Source organism: Festucalex cinctus, chromosome 2 (assembly GCF_051991245.1).
Source record: "Festucalex cinctus isolate MCC-2025b chromosome 2, RoL_Fcin_1.0, whole genome shotgun sequence".
NCBI classification, from domain to species: domain Eukaryota; kingdom Metazoa; phylum Chordata; class Actinopteri; order Syngnathiformes; family Syngnathidae; genus Festucalex; species Festucalex cinctus.
In genome coordinates this window covers 44,937,421-44,955,167 of record NC_135412.1, presented here as the reverse complement: position 1 = coordinate 44,955,167, position 17,747 = coordinate 44,937,421, and the positions used below count along the sequence as shown (strand labels likewise).

Genomic DNA, 17,747 nt, shown 5'->3' with positions numbered 1-17,747 from the left:
ACCTTGTCCCCCTGCTTGTGTCTTCTCTTCCCGGAGTGTGTTGCTGATTGATTCCCCCTGCCTGCTGTGTCTCCCAGGTGTGTCCTCTTAGTGTCATTAAATTTACCGTTACCGAAATTTGCTACAATAACCGATGTCATTTTTCTCATGTCGGTAAATCTGTGTTTTAATAAAAAAAAAAAGAAAAGAAAACTCTTTTTGTCTGTTTTGACTGTGTATTCTTAGTGGGCTATGTTCATTCCCCTTTAAGACAGTTCCGCATGTGTAGTCACGTGACTCCACCCATCCAATCTGATCAAGAAGGTAAACAGACGATGAGTAAATGGCGGGTGGTTCAGCGGCTGAAACCGCGGAAGTAACGTTCGTCGAAGTTGATCGTGTTATGCTTGTCCTGAAAAGAAATTTGGACATCTTTGGTTTGGAAATATTTTGTGTTCCACAAAGACCATGTTGAGCAAAAGAACACGAAATGTAAAGTGTGTCTGAAAACCATCGTAACCACCCAGAGCAAAACGGCCAAGCCTTTTCCAACACAGACAGTTCAAGATGTGCGAAGCAAGGTTCAGAAAGTGCTATCCCCAGACAGCAGCCCATAACGGAGGCATACAAGGGAGTGTCAGGGAGATGGAAATAACCAACGCGATAGCCTACCACGTAGACGGAGATATAAAAGATATAGCTCCCATATCTACAGTGCACGGAGTTTAAACACCTGAAAGTACCGACCATCGCGAAAGTATTGCTTCCCAACACTGAGGCTGCCGAATTTAGACATGTCAAGCATTTTTATTTGCAATTGTTTATATTTGTTGATTAACATTTTTTTTAACATATTTTGTTTACAAGTCACAAGAGGTAACCTCTTTCTCATGTTCTAATGTGACATTGTTCAAGTCATGCAAGCTATTTTAAATATTTATACTTTAATGGTTACAAGAGGGGCGGCACGGTAGCTGATTGGTTAGCACATCCGCCTCCCAGTTCTGGGGACTCGGGTTCCAGTCCAGGCTTCGGCCTTCCTGGGTGGAGTTTGCATGTTCTCCCCGCATCCGCGTGGGTCTTCTCCGGGTACTCCGGTCTCCTCCCACATTCCAAACACATGCATGGCAGGTTAATCGGCCGCTCCAAATTGTCCCTAGGTGTGCTTGTGAGTGTGGATGGTTGTTTGTCTCTGTGTGCCCTGCGATTGGCTGGCAACCAGTCCTGGGTGTACCCTGCCTACTGCCCAAAGCCATCTGAGAGAGGCTCCAGCACCCCCCGCGACCCTTGTGAGGAATAAGCGGTCAAGAAAATGGATGGATGGATGGACTCACTAGCACCCCTTTGATTTTTTTCTCCTGTAAAATACAACAGTTAAAACTATCACAATGAACTCTGCTATACAGGCCATATTTTTTCTCATAGAAACAATTATCAGAACTTCTCAGTTGTGTCCAGGTTTGGTTCTGCCCGCAAGCAGCACGCTTCCGAAAGGTTGTTTTATGAGTCACATGGAGGTAACTTGAGTAGGGTATTTTGCTCTCAGATGATACATCAAAAGCGTTCAAATAATATGCCAGTTGAATTTGGCTCTGCAATGTGTGAAAATTGCTTTAGAGTTCAACAAGCATCAAGCAAGTAAATCAGCATAGAAAACTAACTATAGTCCGTGTTTATTCATTTTCCCGCCAGTGACTCCTCCAACTTTGACTGTACGTTGAGTTAACTGTTGTTGTTGTTTCTTTTACGCTTTAAGAATTTAAAGTAATCTCCAGAGTTAACACTTAAATTTTGACAGCCCTGGTACATGACAGACTTCATGTACAGTGATTGAATATAATACATTACTATTATTTAAATGTGAGTAATTTGATTGGATGTACGTGTGGACTAACAGCAGATGAAACAGGTGGTCTTCAGGATCTCTTCTTTCTTCTGCTTCTCGCTCCTCAGGTCAGCGAAGGTGTCGATGATGACTCCGAAGATGAGGTTGAGGACAATGATGATGACAATGAAGTAGAACAACAAGTCGTAGACTACGCGGGCAGGAAACAGCGGCTCCTACAAACATGCAAAAGCATATGACTGTTAGGGATGTCCAGGAAGGGCAGGCAGTGGAGGTAGTGCCTCCTTGTCCTATCCCCTGCATGCTCAGAGTAAAAAAAATTTTTTAACAAAACACTAATAATAAAAACATGAAAATAGTTTCCATTCTAGTTATCTGCTCCGTGCTTTATATTGATTTTATTTCGCAATCCATTAATGCCAATGAGTTCACTAATATTAATAAAATAGATACATTTGTATATATCCTGTTGTTCAAATAAATGGGCGAGAAGTGTACAGAGGGATTGCACTTTCAGTTCCTCCTAGGATTATGCACACATTAATTACCGACAGGCAGCTGTTGAGAGACGATGCTGTTTGTCTTTACAGTATATCGCCAAATGTACGTGTTTTATTACACATGAACTACATATGTTGACGTATGATGAAATGTGCATAGTGGAGTCAAGAAAGTGCCATCTGTCAGCATGTGGTAGTTTTTTGATCCATTGGTGCAATGTGTACAAAAAGAGGGTGGTGCTCTTCCCATAGGCATAACCACTGGGTTGAAACCTTGGTAAGGACACGGAGACCTCGTCGCCATCTAGGACTGGGAAACGCTGGTGATCTCTTCCATTCACTTGTATTGAGGTAACTGTGTTGGGCTCCAATAAATGAATCATTACCAACATTTCCGAACCAAAAGCCTCCACTTTTTCCCCATGTTTTGAACCATGTAGCTTTAAATGTTAACGCAAATGTAGATTTTTAATGAAGATTGATGCTCTTATATTGACGGGGGGGAATGTCGGCACTCTCTGCTTTTTTTGTTTTTGTTTTTTTGCACCAGTAAATAGGCAGCATTTTTCACAGCCACGTTTTTGCTCAGCGGAGATGTTTGTGCTGTTGGACAGTCGATGCGGGTGCGTTGGATGGATGGCGGGTGGATATAATGATGAGGAACCTCAACGCAAAACGCGGAGGTGTAGGTGACACATGTAGTAAGAAATGAAGAGTTCAACATTTGGCAAGAGAATTTAACCATGTGTGGAGGAGAGTCCGACTATGTCTAGTCGGAACTTCTCTGCCTCACACACCAGCTCAGGCTCCTTCCCTGCCAGAGAGGTGACATTCCATGTCCCAAAAGCCAGCTTCTGGAGCTGGGGGTCGGTCCGCCAAGGTCTCCTCCCTTGGCTGCCACCCAGCCTACACTGCACCTGACCCCTTTGGCCCCTCCCACCGGTGGTGAGCCCGTGGAAAGGGGGACCCACGTTGCCTCTTCGGGCCCCATGGGTGCAGGGCCGGGCCACCAGGCGCTTGCCAACGAGGCCTGGCTCCAGAAGGGGGCCCTGGTGACCCGCGTCCGGGCAAGGGAAACGTGTTTCCAATCATTTTGAACATCATAAAGGGTTTTTGAGCCGTGCTTAGTCTGGCCCCTCACCTAGGACATGTTTGCCATGGGTGACCTTGCCAGGGGCATAAAGCCCCAGACAACATAGCTCCTAGGATCATTGGGACACGCAAACCCCTCCACCACGGAAAGGTGCCGGCTCACGGAGGGGCCGTGTTGAACTACTTACTAAAAAAAAAATTCAAAGAATTGTTTCAGCCTGAGCAGAATATTTGTATTGATTAAGGCATGATGCTGTGGCGGCGGCGCTTGTCAACACCTCATACTACCCCTTCATGGGCATGTCCATGAATTGGACAAAAAAGTTTCTCGTGTACCTCTTCCAGCTGACCATGTTAAACTCTTTTGTCATTTTCCGAGCAAAAAAAAACCCAGGACAGCATATGAAATTTTTGACCTACATACACAAGGTGGTGAAGTCCTGGACGCGAGCGCGACATATGACCAAACAAGAGGAATAGGAAGAAAGTGAAAGTGAGGCCTTGGAAGAAATCGGGTCCAATGCCAGGTCACCCTACAATGACCCGGACAGTAGGCTGGACGGATGGATGGCAAAACATACCCTGATTCCTCTCAGGCCCACCACATCTAAGACAAAACCAACAAGAAGGTGTCGAGTTTGCGTGCGGAGGGGCCAGCGCAGAGAAACGGGCAAAGTATGCAAATCTTGTAATGTCCCTTTGCACACAGGAGTGTGTTTCACACAGTACCATACAAAAAGACACTATTGGATTTGAGAAAAAAACAAAAACATGCACACACATCTTGTAAATAGCCCAACATTTGTAGTTTATCAAATGTGAAAATGTTGCTGTTGATGCCCTGTATGTAAATAGCGCCCACAAGCACCACCCACCCCCCCCCCCCCCCCCACACACACACACACACCCCATATACACACAAAAAAGGTTACCAGTCCGTGAAAAATCGGAGCTGGGCGCAAAAAAAAACAAAAAACAGAACCACTGGTGTAACTGGTGTTCCATTTTAGTGTCTGAGAGAGTTTCTGGCGTGTATGCGTGGCCACATAGGGTGGCATTGCAGGGGGAAGTGGCAACACACTCCAAAATAAAAATTGCCACGTGAAAAGGTAACCTGAGTTGATGAAGGTTGGACATTGTGACAAATAACTGGGCATATTAATTGATGAATCCCTTAAATCGCATGTAATGTGCCTTGTAACAAAGGCTAAAGCTTAAACTGGGTTTTTACTTTAGAAATGAGCAGTGTTTTTCTTTTAATGTAAAAAAAAACGGCTAGCTTTTTTTTTTTTTTTTAAACCTGTTTTAGACTATGGTGATATTCTATACATGCATGCCTCTGCACAGTGTCTCCATCAAATACATACTCTTTATCATTCATCCATGAGGTTTATTACGGATTGCAAATCTCTGACTCACCACTTCCTCCCGGGTCGGATGGCCTGCATTGTCGACCCGCAGACTCACTCACTGGCACACCTTTATTTGTAAGGCAATTCTTGGGCTGCTATCTTTGTGTTTTTATCAGGCAGAGAAGCACTGGACAATATTCATTGTATTTGCAGGACCTTTTTTTTGCCCTCTATTCCAAACGCACAGGCAGAAATTGGTAAAATGGCTTTTGGGTACTCAGCACCGTCAGCCTGGAATTTTCTGCAGAATGATTTAAAGCTCAACAAATTGGTGTCCTTAAATGTTTTTAAATCTAAATTGAAAGACATGGAAATAGCTAACATACAGTGTCAATGTTTTTAGCTTGGCTGTTTGAACAATTTTATTGATCATTTAATCTAAAAATGCTATACTTATGTACAAGTATAGCATTAATAGCAGTAATTTGTCTCACTCCTGTACTGTATGTCTGAAACTTTGTGTTGTTTTGCTGCTGCCTGTCTTGGCCAGGCCTCTCTTGAAAAAGAAATATTTAATCTCAACGGGACCAACCTGGTTGAATAAAGGTTCAGAGGTAATGAAAATAGAAGGTCTTACGTTCTTGGAGGGCTGGCGGAGGACGTCGCCCACTCCGCCACCGTTCCTCAGACCATGATTCAACACCGTCACGATACACATCAACAGTGTGTCACAGGCTCGCTCACTGCTCGACTCATCTGTGACAAAATCAAAATGTAGAATACTTTGATTTGATTTGCACACATACTGTACAGGTATATGTTATAAATTTATATTCCAATACAGCATACTTTATTTGTTGATTATATACAGTATATCATGATATAGTACTTTTGCTTTCCAGATTTCTCATTTCTGAAAAACCTTTCTCTATTTCTCTATGTATTTATTTCTTTATTTATTAAAGAAAAGATTCATAAAAATGAGATAAAAAAAAAAATCCAGTGTCCAAATAAATACCACTGAGAATATCTGGCTGTATAACCACTTTACAGGAAATGCAGAAAAGTGCAGAGAATTAAAATAAACACAACACAGTGCTACAAGTATGACTACAATGCAGTGGTAGGCAATTTACATATTTTTGCTTGTTCGTCATTTGTTGGCACACAGCGCCCCCTTCTGTTGACGTTCCATCTGTCAGTCCATCACTGACGTCAGCAGTCTTCTTTTAAGTCGAAAAAAAATAAGCACTGATACCCCTCGTCAATTGCAAACACACAAAATAAACAATTCACATTCCCATGAGGGTGGCACGGTGGACGAGTGGTTATCAACTTCCGCCTCCCAGTTCTGAGGACTCCGGTTCGAGTCCAGGCTACGGCCTTCCTGGGTGGAGTTTGCATGTTCTCCCCGTGCCCGCGTGGGTCTTCTCCGGGTGCTCCGGTCTCCTCCCACATTCCAAAGACATGCATGGCAGGTTAATTGGGCACTCCAAATTGTCCCTTGGTGTGCTTGTGAGCGTGGATGGTTGTTCGTCTCTGTGTGCCCTGCGATTGGCTGGCAACCAGTCCAGGGTGTCCCCTGCCTACTGCCCAGAGCCAGCTGAGACAGGCGCCAGCACCCCCCGCGACCCTTGTGAGCAATAAGCGGCCAAGAAAATGGATGAATGGATGGACATTCACATGAGACACATTATTAAACTAGCTAGCATACTATCCATAGCTGAAATAGTATAAACTGGCATGACATCACACACCAGCATTCACATACGATATTCACAATCATCTCTTTGACTCAAACATTCAATGAACAAAATATAACATAGCATGTGTGCCTAGCTGAAACCCAGAAATAGTCTCTCTCTCTCTCTCTCTCTCTCTCTCTCTCTCTCTCTCTCTGTGTGTGTCCAAACAAAGAAGTAATTGTGGGAAGCATTCCCACATATGTTGTTTCTAACCTTTATTATTATATACTTATTATTATTGTGGGAATGCTGAAAGATTGAGATTCTTTCATCTTACTTATTAATATTTTTATTATAGCATTATTAGGAGGGAGTACTTCTAATAAAATGGAAGTTTTATGTGGTGTACCTCAGGGCTCAGTTTTGGGCCCTAAATTGTTTATACTGTATATAAATGATATATGTAAAGTCTCTACTGTGTTAAAGATGGTACTCTTTGCTGATGACACAAACATTTTCTGTACAGGTGAGGATATACAGAAGCTAGTGCAAATAATAAATGAGGAATTATATAAACTTCAACAATGGCTTAATGCCAATAAATTGTCTATTAATCTCAACAAGACTAAATTCATGTTATTTGGTAAAAAAGGAACTAAAGAAAATAGCATACAAATTTCTAATGTAAATATTGAACGGGTAAACCAACACAAGGTGTTGGGAATAATTATTGATGAGATGCTTACATGGATTCCTCACATAACGCAGTTAAAAAAAAAAACTGGCAAGAAGTATATCCATCCTCTACAGAACCCAAAAAATATTGAGTCAAAAGGCACTCCAAATAATCTATAATGCACTGATTTTGCCTTATTTGACATATTGTGTTGAAATTTGGGGAAACACCTATAAAAGTCGATTGCAGCCATTGATGGTAATACAGAAAAGAGCAATAAGAATTATCCATAGTGCTCCATATAATGCGCACACACACAAATTGTTTATTGAAGCTAAACTATTGAAATTATATGATCTAGTAAACTATAGAACTATTCAGACATTGTATAAGGCGGCCAGATATTGTCTCCCTTATAACTTGCAAACATGTTTTCAGGCAAAGGAGTCGAAATATGATTTGAGAGAGAAACATGTGTTTGTTCAGAGATGTGTTAGAACTACACTGAAGTCATTTTCGATCTCCTGTACGGGTGTAAAATTATGGAATTCATTAGATCTGGGACTAACAGAAATAAAGACACTTGCTGTATTTAAGAAAAAATATAAAGAAATGGTATTAATCAGTTATAATGAAGAAAATGTTTAACCTGACTTTTGTTTAACTTTTATGTGCGAGAGCAATAACTCCAGTGTTGAAAACAAGGAGGGAGCTTCAACACAAAAATGTAAATACGTCTGACTATGTTATTGTAATCCAAGGACATTTTATTTTGAATCATTTGAAAACAGCATCTGTGCTGGGTGCTGTGAAAAGGACACTCTGCTCCAAGAACACTCTGCTCCAAGAACTTTTTGCAAACCAATATGGATCTAATTAGATGGTCTGTAAGTGCGTTTGACAAAATCTTCTCCATGATGAGACCTACACCTACTGATCGTTCATGTCCAAGTGGAACTCACATGTCTGGATATGCTGAGGATTCCGGGACAAGGTGGAGACCAGTGTGTCTGACCAGTCTGGACGTGGAGGACATTGAGGACGTATACCTGCTGGCTTTGCTGGTGGTTATGCTGATGCTGATGGGGCTTGGAACCCACTGGCTGTTTCGTACGCTGCGCAAAATGTCTGATCGCCAGAAGAATGCAGAGGAAATGGCTGAGGCCACCCTGAGAGCCATCACTGGTGTGCAAGCCGGCCGAACTAAGGCCTATGATGACACTTCTCTGGTGAAAAACGACATTGCAGCACTCAACCTTGCCATGAACGGAATGAGGAGAGACATGGCCACAAGGTTGCTTGAACTGGAGAAAAAGGTCGCGATGAATCAAAATCGTGATGAAGACGGATCTGACTGAAGGAGGTGTCGGACACATGGTCTTCACTATGCCCAGTTATCTAAAGCTGCTGGACTGTGATAATCCACATGGTACTAATCAACAAGTGATCAACGAACTACCGGAAAGAATCTTTTGTCATGATCTATATGCGATCAAATCACTGGTGAAGAGGATCTGATTGACTTTCAATAATCCATTTGCCTAATCAAAAGTCTCTGAAAGTAATCATCTCGACAACTTGCTACTTGGACTTGATGAACTGAGTGAACTTTCAATAATCCACCTGCTTGAATCAAAAGTCTCCGAATGTAATCAACTGGATATCGAACTTCATGGACTTGATGAACTGAGTGAAATTTTATCATCTCTGTTGATTTTTATTTTTATTGCTTGGTCTTTTGCGTCCTAGTTTTGTATGGGGGCGGGAATTTATAAGCTTTATGCTTCTTCCTGCCAGCCCTTTTTCTTTTCGGTTATTATATGTCTAAACTGTATGATGTAATGTTTGATTGTCATCAATGCTGTCCGAAAGGAAAAATGAACAAATAAATCAAATCAAATCAAATCAAATCAAATCAAATCAAATCAAATCAAATCAACTGCAAAGAACGGTTGCAGAAATGGTAGTTATTACACAAAGGGCCAGCAGGTGGCAGCAGAGCAAAGGAGATCAACCAGAGCCATGTAGGAAAAAAAGCTAAATTACTTACAATTTTGAATAGATTTTTGAAAACTGATGAACCTTAGCGCTCTTAACGGAAACAGATAGAAACGTACCTTTTTCCTGATGAAAGAAGAGACTTTAATCTTTCTTTTGATAGGTTCCATGCTTTTATAGCAATAGAACACAATATTCTGTGAGCCTTGCAAAATCAGTCAAAATCCAGTAAAACAGCCAGGAGCGAATGGGATTGTTTCTGTGAAAATGGCTGGGAGTCGAAGAGTTAAATTAACAATAATTTCTACTTCCACTTTTTTTTTATGACAACATACTAAACACATGAACAAATGTGTCATGGACCTATAAATTCAAAACATCCACTTTGTTATCCCTATACCTAGCAGGGCGCCTGACTGCACGACCACTGCATGTGGAACATGTTGGTGTGTTGTCCATTGTAGAAGGATCAATAGGTGGTGATTCCCTTGTGGTGATTCTATTCGATCATCTGAGTCAGACTGTTCATCAACTGAAGTATCTTTGAACAAACTGGGGAGTACCTCAGATGCCGTCGGTTACTCCTAACCCCGGGTTTACACCGGTTGCGTGTGCGGTGCGGGTGCGGTGCGTCTTGACTGCGTGCTCCAGACGCGTCAATTTTTTGGCCAATCCGCACCGGCTCCGCACAGCTGCGGTCCGGCAGCTCCGTCGCCGACCACTTCCCGCCGTGTCTCGCGTGACCGCGCGCGATCATGTGGCATTAAAAACAACGACAAACACACAGAAAGTCTGTGCTCAACAGAGAAGCAGAAAGAGAGGTGGACTTTTATTATTTTGTGGCTTTCTACCTCCAATATAAACCTCTCCTCGTCCATGTTCGTTGGTGTCTAAACCGTGACTGAGCACCTTGCACGTGAACTCCAGGCCCGTCTACGCCCACATCACGTTTTGCTAGCATGCTTGCGAAATAGGAGCTGGCGAGTGTTTTATTTTGAAAGGTAACTGGAAATTTATTTCGAAACTGCGTCGGTCTTCCTGTCCCGCTCGATGTGTTTTGTGCTAGCTTGCCATTTGCCGGAGGCCTACCGCTGCGGCGTCCGGCAAAAATAGAAAATAGGTCTATCCTTGCGGAAGGGCCGCGGCACGCCGCAGCTGAGACGCAGTCGACACGCAACGCACACGCAAGCGGTGTAAACTGCACCATTCGAATGAATCGAATCGAATTGCTTGCGTCGCCAGAGCGCACCGCAACCGCACCGCAACCGCATCCGGTGTAAACCCGGGGTAAGCATCATTCCACTGGAGTCTGCACATTGTAGGAGCGAGGTTCCTCTGTCTTTTGGACGACAACTGCTGGCTCCCAGCCGTGCTGTGTGTGCATGTGCACCATGTTACCTGGAGTCAACACTGGTAGTGCACGATGGTCAAAGTGTTGTTTCTGGCGAAACTGCATTGCTCTTATCTTGTTGGAGATGTTTGGTGGGGTAGATTGTTTGAGTACAACACAAGAACATGTACTTTAAGAACAAGTACTTTAATCAGAGCTGTTTCTGTACTGTGATGAGGTCGGAAACCTGACTGGAATTTATCAAAAAGTCCGTTTAAGCTCAAAAAATTGCTGAGTTGATTAAAAACCACTTTTTCAACTATTTTAGTTACGAATGGAAGGTTTGCGATTGGTCTATAATTTGCTAGCAGGGAGACATCCAGTGTTCTCTTTTTTAGAATGGGCTTGACGGCGGCTACTTTCAGAGATTTAGGAAGCTCACCTGATTGAAGTGAGCAATTAATTATTTGTTGTAAATCGATCTGAACATATTTTACAATGGTTTTGAAAAATCCAAATGGTATTGAGTCAAGACAGCTCGTGGAAGGTTTCAATTGCTGAACAAAGTCTACTACAGTATTTTGATCGACTAAGTCAAATTCTGTCATGGTAATTAAATCATTCCTAGGTGATTTTAAGTGCTGCATCATTTTGTTATTTTGCTGGTTTGAAAAAACGTTTGACCTAATGGCTTGTACTTTTTCACTAAAGTAGCAGACAAATTCATTGCATTTATCTGTTGAGAGGAGTTCTGGTGCTGTTTGATTTGGGGGATTTGTGAGTTTGTCAACTACGGCAAAAAGAGTGTGTGTATTGTTGAGGTCCTACTAATAATTTCAGAAAAGTGTTATTAAAGCAGCTTTGTCTCACGCCAAGTCTCCGCATCTGTCCACGCCAAGTCTCCGCATCTGTCCACGCCAAGTCTCCATCTGTCCACGCCAAGTTTCCATCTGTCCACGCTAAGTTAGTCCATGTTCGTCATGCCTTATCTGTCCAGGTTCGTCATGCCAGTTCTGCCCCCGTTCGACACGCCAGTTCTGCCCCCGTTCGTCACGCCAAGTCTACCCACGTTTCAGCCCGTCAATAAAGTTACTCTAGTTACTGTCATCCTTCTCCCTGCCTGTTTTTTCCGCCTCTGGGTCCATCCACCACACCCCCACTATAACAGAATGCTCCCACCAACCCGGACGCAGCGGAAGCGCCGTCCCCGTTCCAGCTCTCCGTCGGCCTCAAGTCCCCGTTCCGGCTCTCCGCCGGCCTCAAGTTCCCCACTACGCCTGTGCCGCTGCTGCCTATTCAGCCCCTGGCCTTTTTGCCTGTGCTGCTGCCGCCCCGCCTTCTCAAGCTTCCTCTTCTCAGCCCAAGTCTCAAGCTTCCTCGTCTCAGCCCCAGCCCAAGTCTCAAGCTTCCTCGTCTCAGCCCCAGCTCAAGTCCCCAGCTTCCTCGTCTCAGCCCCAGCTCAAGTCTCCAGCTTTCTCATCTCAGCCCCAGCTCAAGTCCTCAGCTTCCTCGTCTCAGCCCCAGCGCAAGTCCCCAGCTTCCTCGTCTCAGCCCCAGCTCAAGTCCCCAGCTTCCTCGTCTCAGCCTCAGCTCAAGTCCCCAGCTTCCTCGTCTCAGTCCCAGCTCAAGTCCCCAGCTTCCTCATCTCAGTCCCAGCTCAAGTCCCCAGCTTCCTTGTCTCAGCCACAGCTCAAGTCCCCAGCTTCCTCGTCTCTGCCCCAGCTCAAGTCCCCAGCTTCTTCGTCTCTGCCCCAGTCAAAGTCTCCGGGCCTGGGGTCCGCCCCGGACAGCACAGTCATGCCTAGATGGAGCAACAGCACCGTCAAGTGGTGAAACTCGGAACTATCCTTAGTGACAATTCATACAAGTAACCGCATTTTACACATTTATACCATGATAATTCTTGACAGATAACTGAACTACGAATGATTCATGTTATGTCTTTGTGTGTATGAACGTCCTATGTCATTTGTACTCCATAAGGAATGAAAGGTAATCAATATCTTTCAGTTCAGTCAGATTAGGCTCAAGAACGACCTCACAAATTAGTTTATGATGCATTAATTACGATGTGTGCTAAACGGGTTGTGTGGGAACACTGATTTGCCAGACTGACCAAATTTAATGCCAAATTATTAATCCCTTTAATAATTTGCTTTTTTTTTTAAGTCTGCGTGAGCGAACAGAAGGGTTTGCCACTCCCTCCTGGAGCCCCGCCCATAGACTTTCAAAAGACGAGAGGATCTCTCTCTCGCTCTTGCTCCGCTCTTCTTCCGATCTCTCTCACCCCGATGCCTCTTCACCTGCAAGTAGCCCAGCTTGCCCACTGACTTTTTTTTTCCCAAGAAACTTGTCCAGCATGTGGCCCCCTTTTGTTCCTGGCAGAAACCATTGCCACGAGAGCCGACGCTCGCTCCACGCCACGCCAAAGCAGGTGCAAACCGCACCCGCTGACCCCAAAGAGACTCTTTACTCCCTTTTTCTTTGTTTTCCCTTTTTTTCTTCTTCACCATCGGTGACTGTACGCCAGCAGCGAGCTCCGCGGCCCCGGGGTACACTTGCAACATACCGCCGGACTCAGGGTTGTGCACCTAAGCCGCACCGCATCTCACCTGCTATTCGGTGGCGCCCCGCCGCTGTGCAAGCGCACCTCCAACTGCGGGTCTTCCCCGTACGCAGGCACGCCGCGAACCGAGCTCCAACACCTGGAGTCGGACAGCTGTCCGGCAGAACCAAACTTGCCGGGGAAACATCTCGCCGACCAATCAAGGGACTACGTCAGCCCCCGAGCGGCTCCCTTGCTCACCTGTGGAATAGCCCCTTTTTGATTTTTCTTTCCTTTTTGAACAAACATTGACTATTTTCCCCCTTTTCCAAAGACCTCCCGTTTCTGCTCGTTCTACGCAGTATCCAACTCGTAAGTGCACATTTGATTTTCCCCAATTCGGCATACCGCTGTGTGCAACTTACATTTGAAACATATCAAAGACCTGGCAGGTTAAATTTCTCTTTTTCCTGCTTCCTTATTCGTTCTGTCACGCCGCCACCGGCGTGACGGCCCATGCTTTTATTTTGTTATCCATGTTTCCTGTCATGCTTTGAAAATCCTAACTCTCCTCTCACCCCAGGTCACTTACCCTTCCTGCCGCTCCATAATTACCGGTCCCCGCCCATGATTACAAACACCTGCCACCAATCAAGACTCTCAATAAAAGCCAGCTGCATTCTACCCTCAGTGCCGAAGTGTCAGTGCATGGAAGCGTCCCACAGTCCTCATGACCTCGTTCACGTTGCCTTGTGTTTTTGCCTTGTTTTTGTGCCTTTTCCTCCCTTTTGGAGCGCCTTTAGTTACCCCTTTTGCCTTGTGCCCTTTTTCCTCCCTAGCGGAGCGCTTTCTGTTGTCCCCAGTACCTTTTGCCTGTTTTTTCCTCCCTAGTGGAGCACCTTTTGTTCTCCACTTTTTTGATTCCCCGTTCTCCTCTCAGTTTGAGAGGAGACAGCTGTTGGCCGGTAATAAACCTGTTGCCTTGGTGGCCCACCTTACTCCTGCGTCTGAGTCCTACCTTACCTCGTCTTGTCAGTACACTTCGGCCAGCATGGGCCCAGCAGGCAAGGTCGAGGCTGCACTGCAGAGCCAGGAGGCCCGGCTTGACAACCAGGACCGGATCCAGCAAGCCATGTTGTCACAGATTGGGGAATTGTCCAGCCAGGTCCACGAGCTGGTGAGCCTCTCACGGCGTCGAGCGCCAGCTCCCACCGGACAACTTCCTCATCCTGAGTTCCCCGTCCCGACCACGCCATTCACCGGGGTAGGATTGAGACTGGCCTCCCCAGAACGATACTCCGGTGAACCCGGGCGCTGTCAGACTTTCCTCACGGAGTGTGACATACATTTTGAACATTTACCACAGGCATTTCCCACAGCCCGGTCCCGAGTGGCCTTCATGGTGTCGCACCTGACGGGACGGGCCAAAACCTGGGCGACCGCGGAATGGGCCAGGGGTTCCTCGGTCTGTCAAAGCGTACAGGAATTTCAAGTCGCTTTGCGCCAAGTCTTTGACCCAGAGAACAACGACCGAGAGAAGGCACGAGCATTGAGCCGACTTCAACAAGGCAAGGAACCTGTCAGCGATTACGCAGTTCGCTTTCGAACGTTGGCCACGAACAGTGGCTGGAACGCCATTGCACTACACGATCATTTCTTGAAAGGACTCTCACCTGCCATTCAAGAACTCCTGATCCCCGTAGAACTCCCCACAGACTTGGACGCATTGACATCACTCGCAATCCGCACCGATCATCGTCGCCAGGAACTGGCGAAGATCGGCGGACTCCGAAGGAGGGAGGAATCCATCCCATGGTCACGGCCACCGGAGGCAGGGAGGCCACAACCCATCCTTCCTCCCCGACCGGAACCAGGAGAGGTGGGTCTTGCCAGAGAGGAACCCATGCAACTGGGACGGGCTCGGCTTACTCCCGAGGAGCGACAGCGCCGCCGCCGAGAAGGCCGATGCTTCTATTGTGGGGGCCTTGGCCACCTGGTGGGAACTTGCACCACGAAGGGCGGTTCACCGGTGAGTTCCTCGCCACCCCGACCCGCCAAGAACCACAGGCTCACGCAGATTCAGATAACCCATCACCATGCCACTACAGATCTGTCAGCCCTCATCGACTCCGGCTCCGACGAGAGCCTCATGGACTGGGAGCTCGTGAGGCAACTACGAGTCTCCACCGAACCACTTCTTTCAACCATCCAGGCTCGAGCGCTGAACGGCAAGGAACTTTTCAAAATCACCCACATCACTGCATCTCTGGAAGTGCACATCGGACAGCACCTCGAGACCCTTCGCTTCCATGTTTTCCATGCTGCTTCCCCCACTTTGGTTCTGGGCCACCCTTGGCTGCCTCTACATAATCCCAGAATCGACTGGAACTTTGGAGTCATTCTGGAGTGGGGAAAGGACTGCATTACCCACAGATTGGAACAACCCGCACCCCGGAACACCACAGCCCAGGTTCACCAGGTGTCTCTCGCCTCGCCTGCTCAAGAGGAATATCCGAACCTGCACACTGTTCCATCCTGCTACCACCACCTGCGGGAGGTATTCAGCAAAACCAAAGCCATGACTCTTCCTCCACACCGACCGTATGACTGCCCGATTGACCTGATCCCCGGATCAACCATCCCCAAGGGGATACTGTACTCGGTCTCAGGACCCGAACGTCAGGCCATGAACACTTACATTGACGACTCCTTGAAAGCCGGCCTCATCCGACCGTCTTCCTCGCCTGCGGGAGCAGGCTTCTTTTTTGTGAGCAAAAAGGATGGATCTCTACGCCCCTGCATTGACTACAGCCCCTTGAATGACATCACGATTAAGAACCGGTACCCACTGCCTTTGATGTCCTCGGTGTTCGACCAGCTACAACAAGCTAAAATCTTCACGAAGCTCGATCTCCGAAACGCCTATCACCTCATCCGAATCCGCGAGGGGGATGAATGGAAGACTGGTTTCAACACTCCCCGAGGACACTACGAGTACCTTGTCATGCCTTTCGGTCTCACGAACGCCCCAGCAGTTTTCCAGGCAATGATTAACGAAGTACTAAAGGACTTTATTGACCACTTTGTGTACGTTTACCTGGATGATATTCTGATTTACTCTCCTGACCAAGCAAGCCATCAAAACCATGTGAACAGAGTCTTGCAACGCCTGCTTGATCATCAGCTTTACGTAAAAGCCGAAAAGAGCCTGTTTCACGTCAACACCATCTCCTTCCTGGGATTCGGCGTGTCACCGGGAAAAGTAGAGATGGAGGCAGACAAGGTCAGCGCCGTGCGAGATTGGCCCACGCCGGATTCACGGAAAAAGGTCCAGCAATTCCTTGGATTCGCCAATTTTTACCGTCGATTCATTAGAAACTTCAGCACCATTGCCGCTCCCCTACACGCCTTGACCTCCCCACAAGTTCGTTTCTTTTGGACCCCGGAAGCCGAAAAAGCATTCAAAGACTTGAAACTTCGATTCACCAACGCCCCAATCCTCAAAGTTCCTGACCCCAAACGCCAGTTCGTGGTCGAGGTGGACGCCTCGAGCATAGGGATTGGGGCAGTATTGTCCCAGCGCTGCCAGGAGGACGGAAAAACACATCCCTGCGCATTCCTCTCACGGAAACTATCCAAGGCAGAACGCAATTACTCGGTCGGAGATCGGGAGCTTCTCGCGGTAAAAGTGGCTCTTGAAGAGTGGAGACACTGGTTGGAAGGCGCCGAACTTCCTTTCGTGATCTTGACCGACCACCGAAACCTAGAATACTTACGCCAAGCTAAAAGACTCAACCCTCGACAGGCCAGTTGGTCTTTGTTTTTTAACCGCTTCGTATTCTCTCTTACGTACAGACCAGGCAGCAAAAACGTCAAGGCTGACGCCTTGTCAAGAGTCCACGAGTCCGAGCCATTGGAAGCCGAGCCTGAGACCATTCTGCCCCGGGACTGCATAGTCGGGGCCATGAGATGGCAAATCGAGGACGATGTCAAAGAGGCACTGCGAAACGTCACTCCCCCCACGTCATGCCCACCACGTCGACTCTTTGTGCCAGAGGAACTGAGGGCCCAGGTAATACACTGGGCTCACGCTTCACGATTGTTTTGCCATCCTGGAGTCCGCAGGACCATGTATGCTGTCGCCAGGAGATTCTGGTGGCCGGCAATGGAAACCACGATCAAGGACTACGCTTCTGCCTGTCCTATTTGTGCCCGCAACAAAACATCCAATCAGTCCCGGATGGGCCTACTCCAGCCACTACCCATCCCATCCAGACCATGGCCGGAAATATCAGTGGATTTTGTAACCGGACTACCACCATCCCATGGTAAAACCACAATCCTCACCGTTGTTGACCGTTTCTCCAAAATGGTTCGTTTCATTCCACTGTCCAAGCTCCCATCCGCCAAGACCACCGCAGACATCATGATCAACCACATATTCAGGTTTTATGGATTCCCCCTGCACATCGTTTCCGACCGTGGACCACAGTTCGTCTCCCGATTCTGGACCCAGTTCTGCAAAGCCCTGGGAGCCAAGGCCAACTTGACTTCAGGGTACCATCCTGAGGCCAATGGGCAGGCGGAAAGCCTCGTCTCCCAGAACCCGACAACCTGGAGTAAATATCTGGTATGGGTCGAGCTCGCACACAACCCATTACCCACATCTGCCACAGGTCTCACCCCGTTCAAATGCGTCCACGGCTACGATCCCCCGTTTTTCGCCGAACTAGAAGAGGAGGCA

The 17,747-nt window shown here is 46.7% G+C and overlaps 1 protein-coding gene across 2 annotated transcripts in view; it reads right to left on the bottom strand.

Annotated features, from left to right (window-relative positions):
* The window catches only part of itpr3 (inositol 1,4,5-trisphosphate receptor, type 3), an 841,532-nt gene that overhangs the window by 23,579 nt on the left and 800,206 nt on the right, over nucleotides 1-17,747 (bottom strand). For both annotated transcript variants that reach the window (XM_077515178.1, XM_077515179.1), the window contains 2 exons: nucleotides 5,407-5,525; nucleotides 1,875-2,040 (listed from right to left, as the gene is read on the bottom strand). In XM_077515178.1, coding sequence (XP_077371304.1) covers nucleotides 1,875-2,040; nucleotides 5,407-5,525 — 285 coding nt within the window. The remainder of the gene's footprint in view (nucleotides 1-1,874; nucleotides 2,041-5,406; nucleotides 5,526-17,747) is intronic.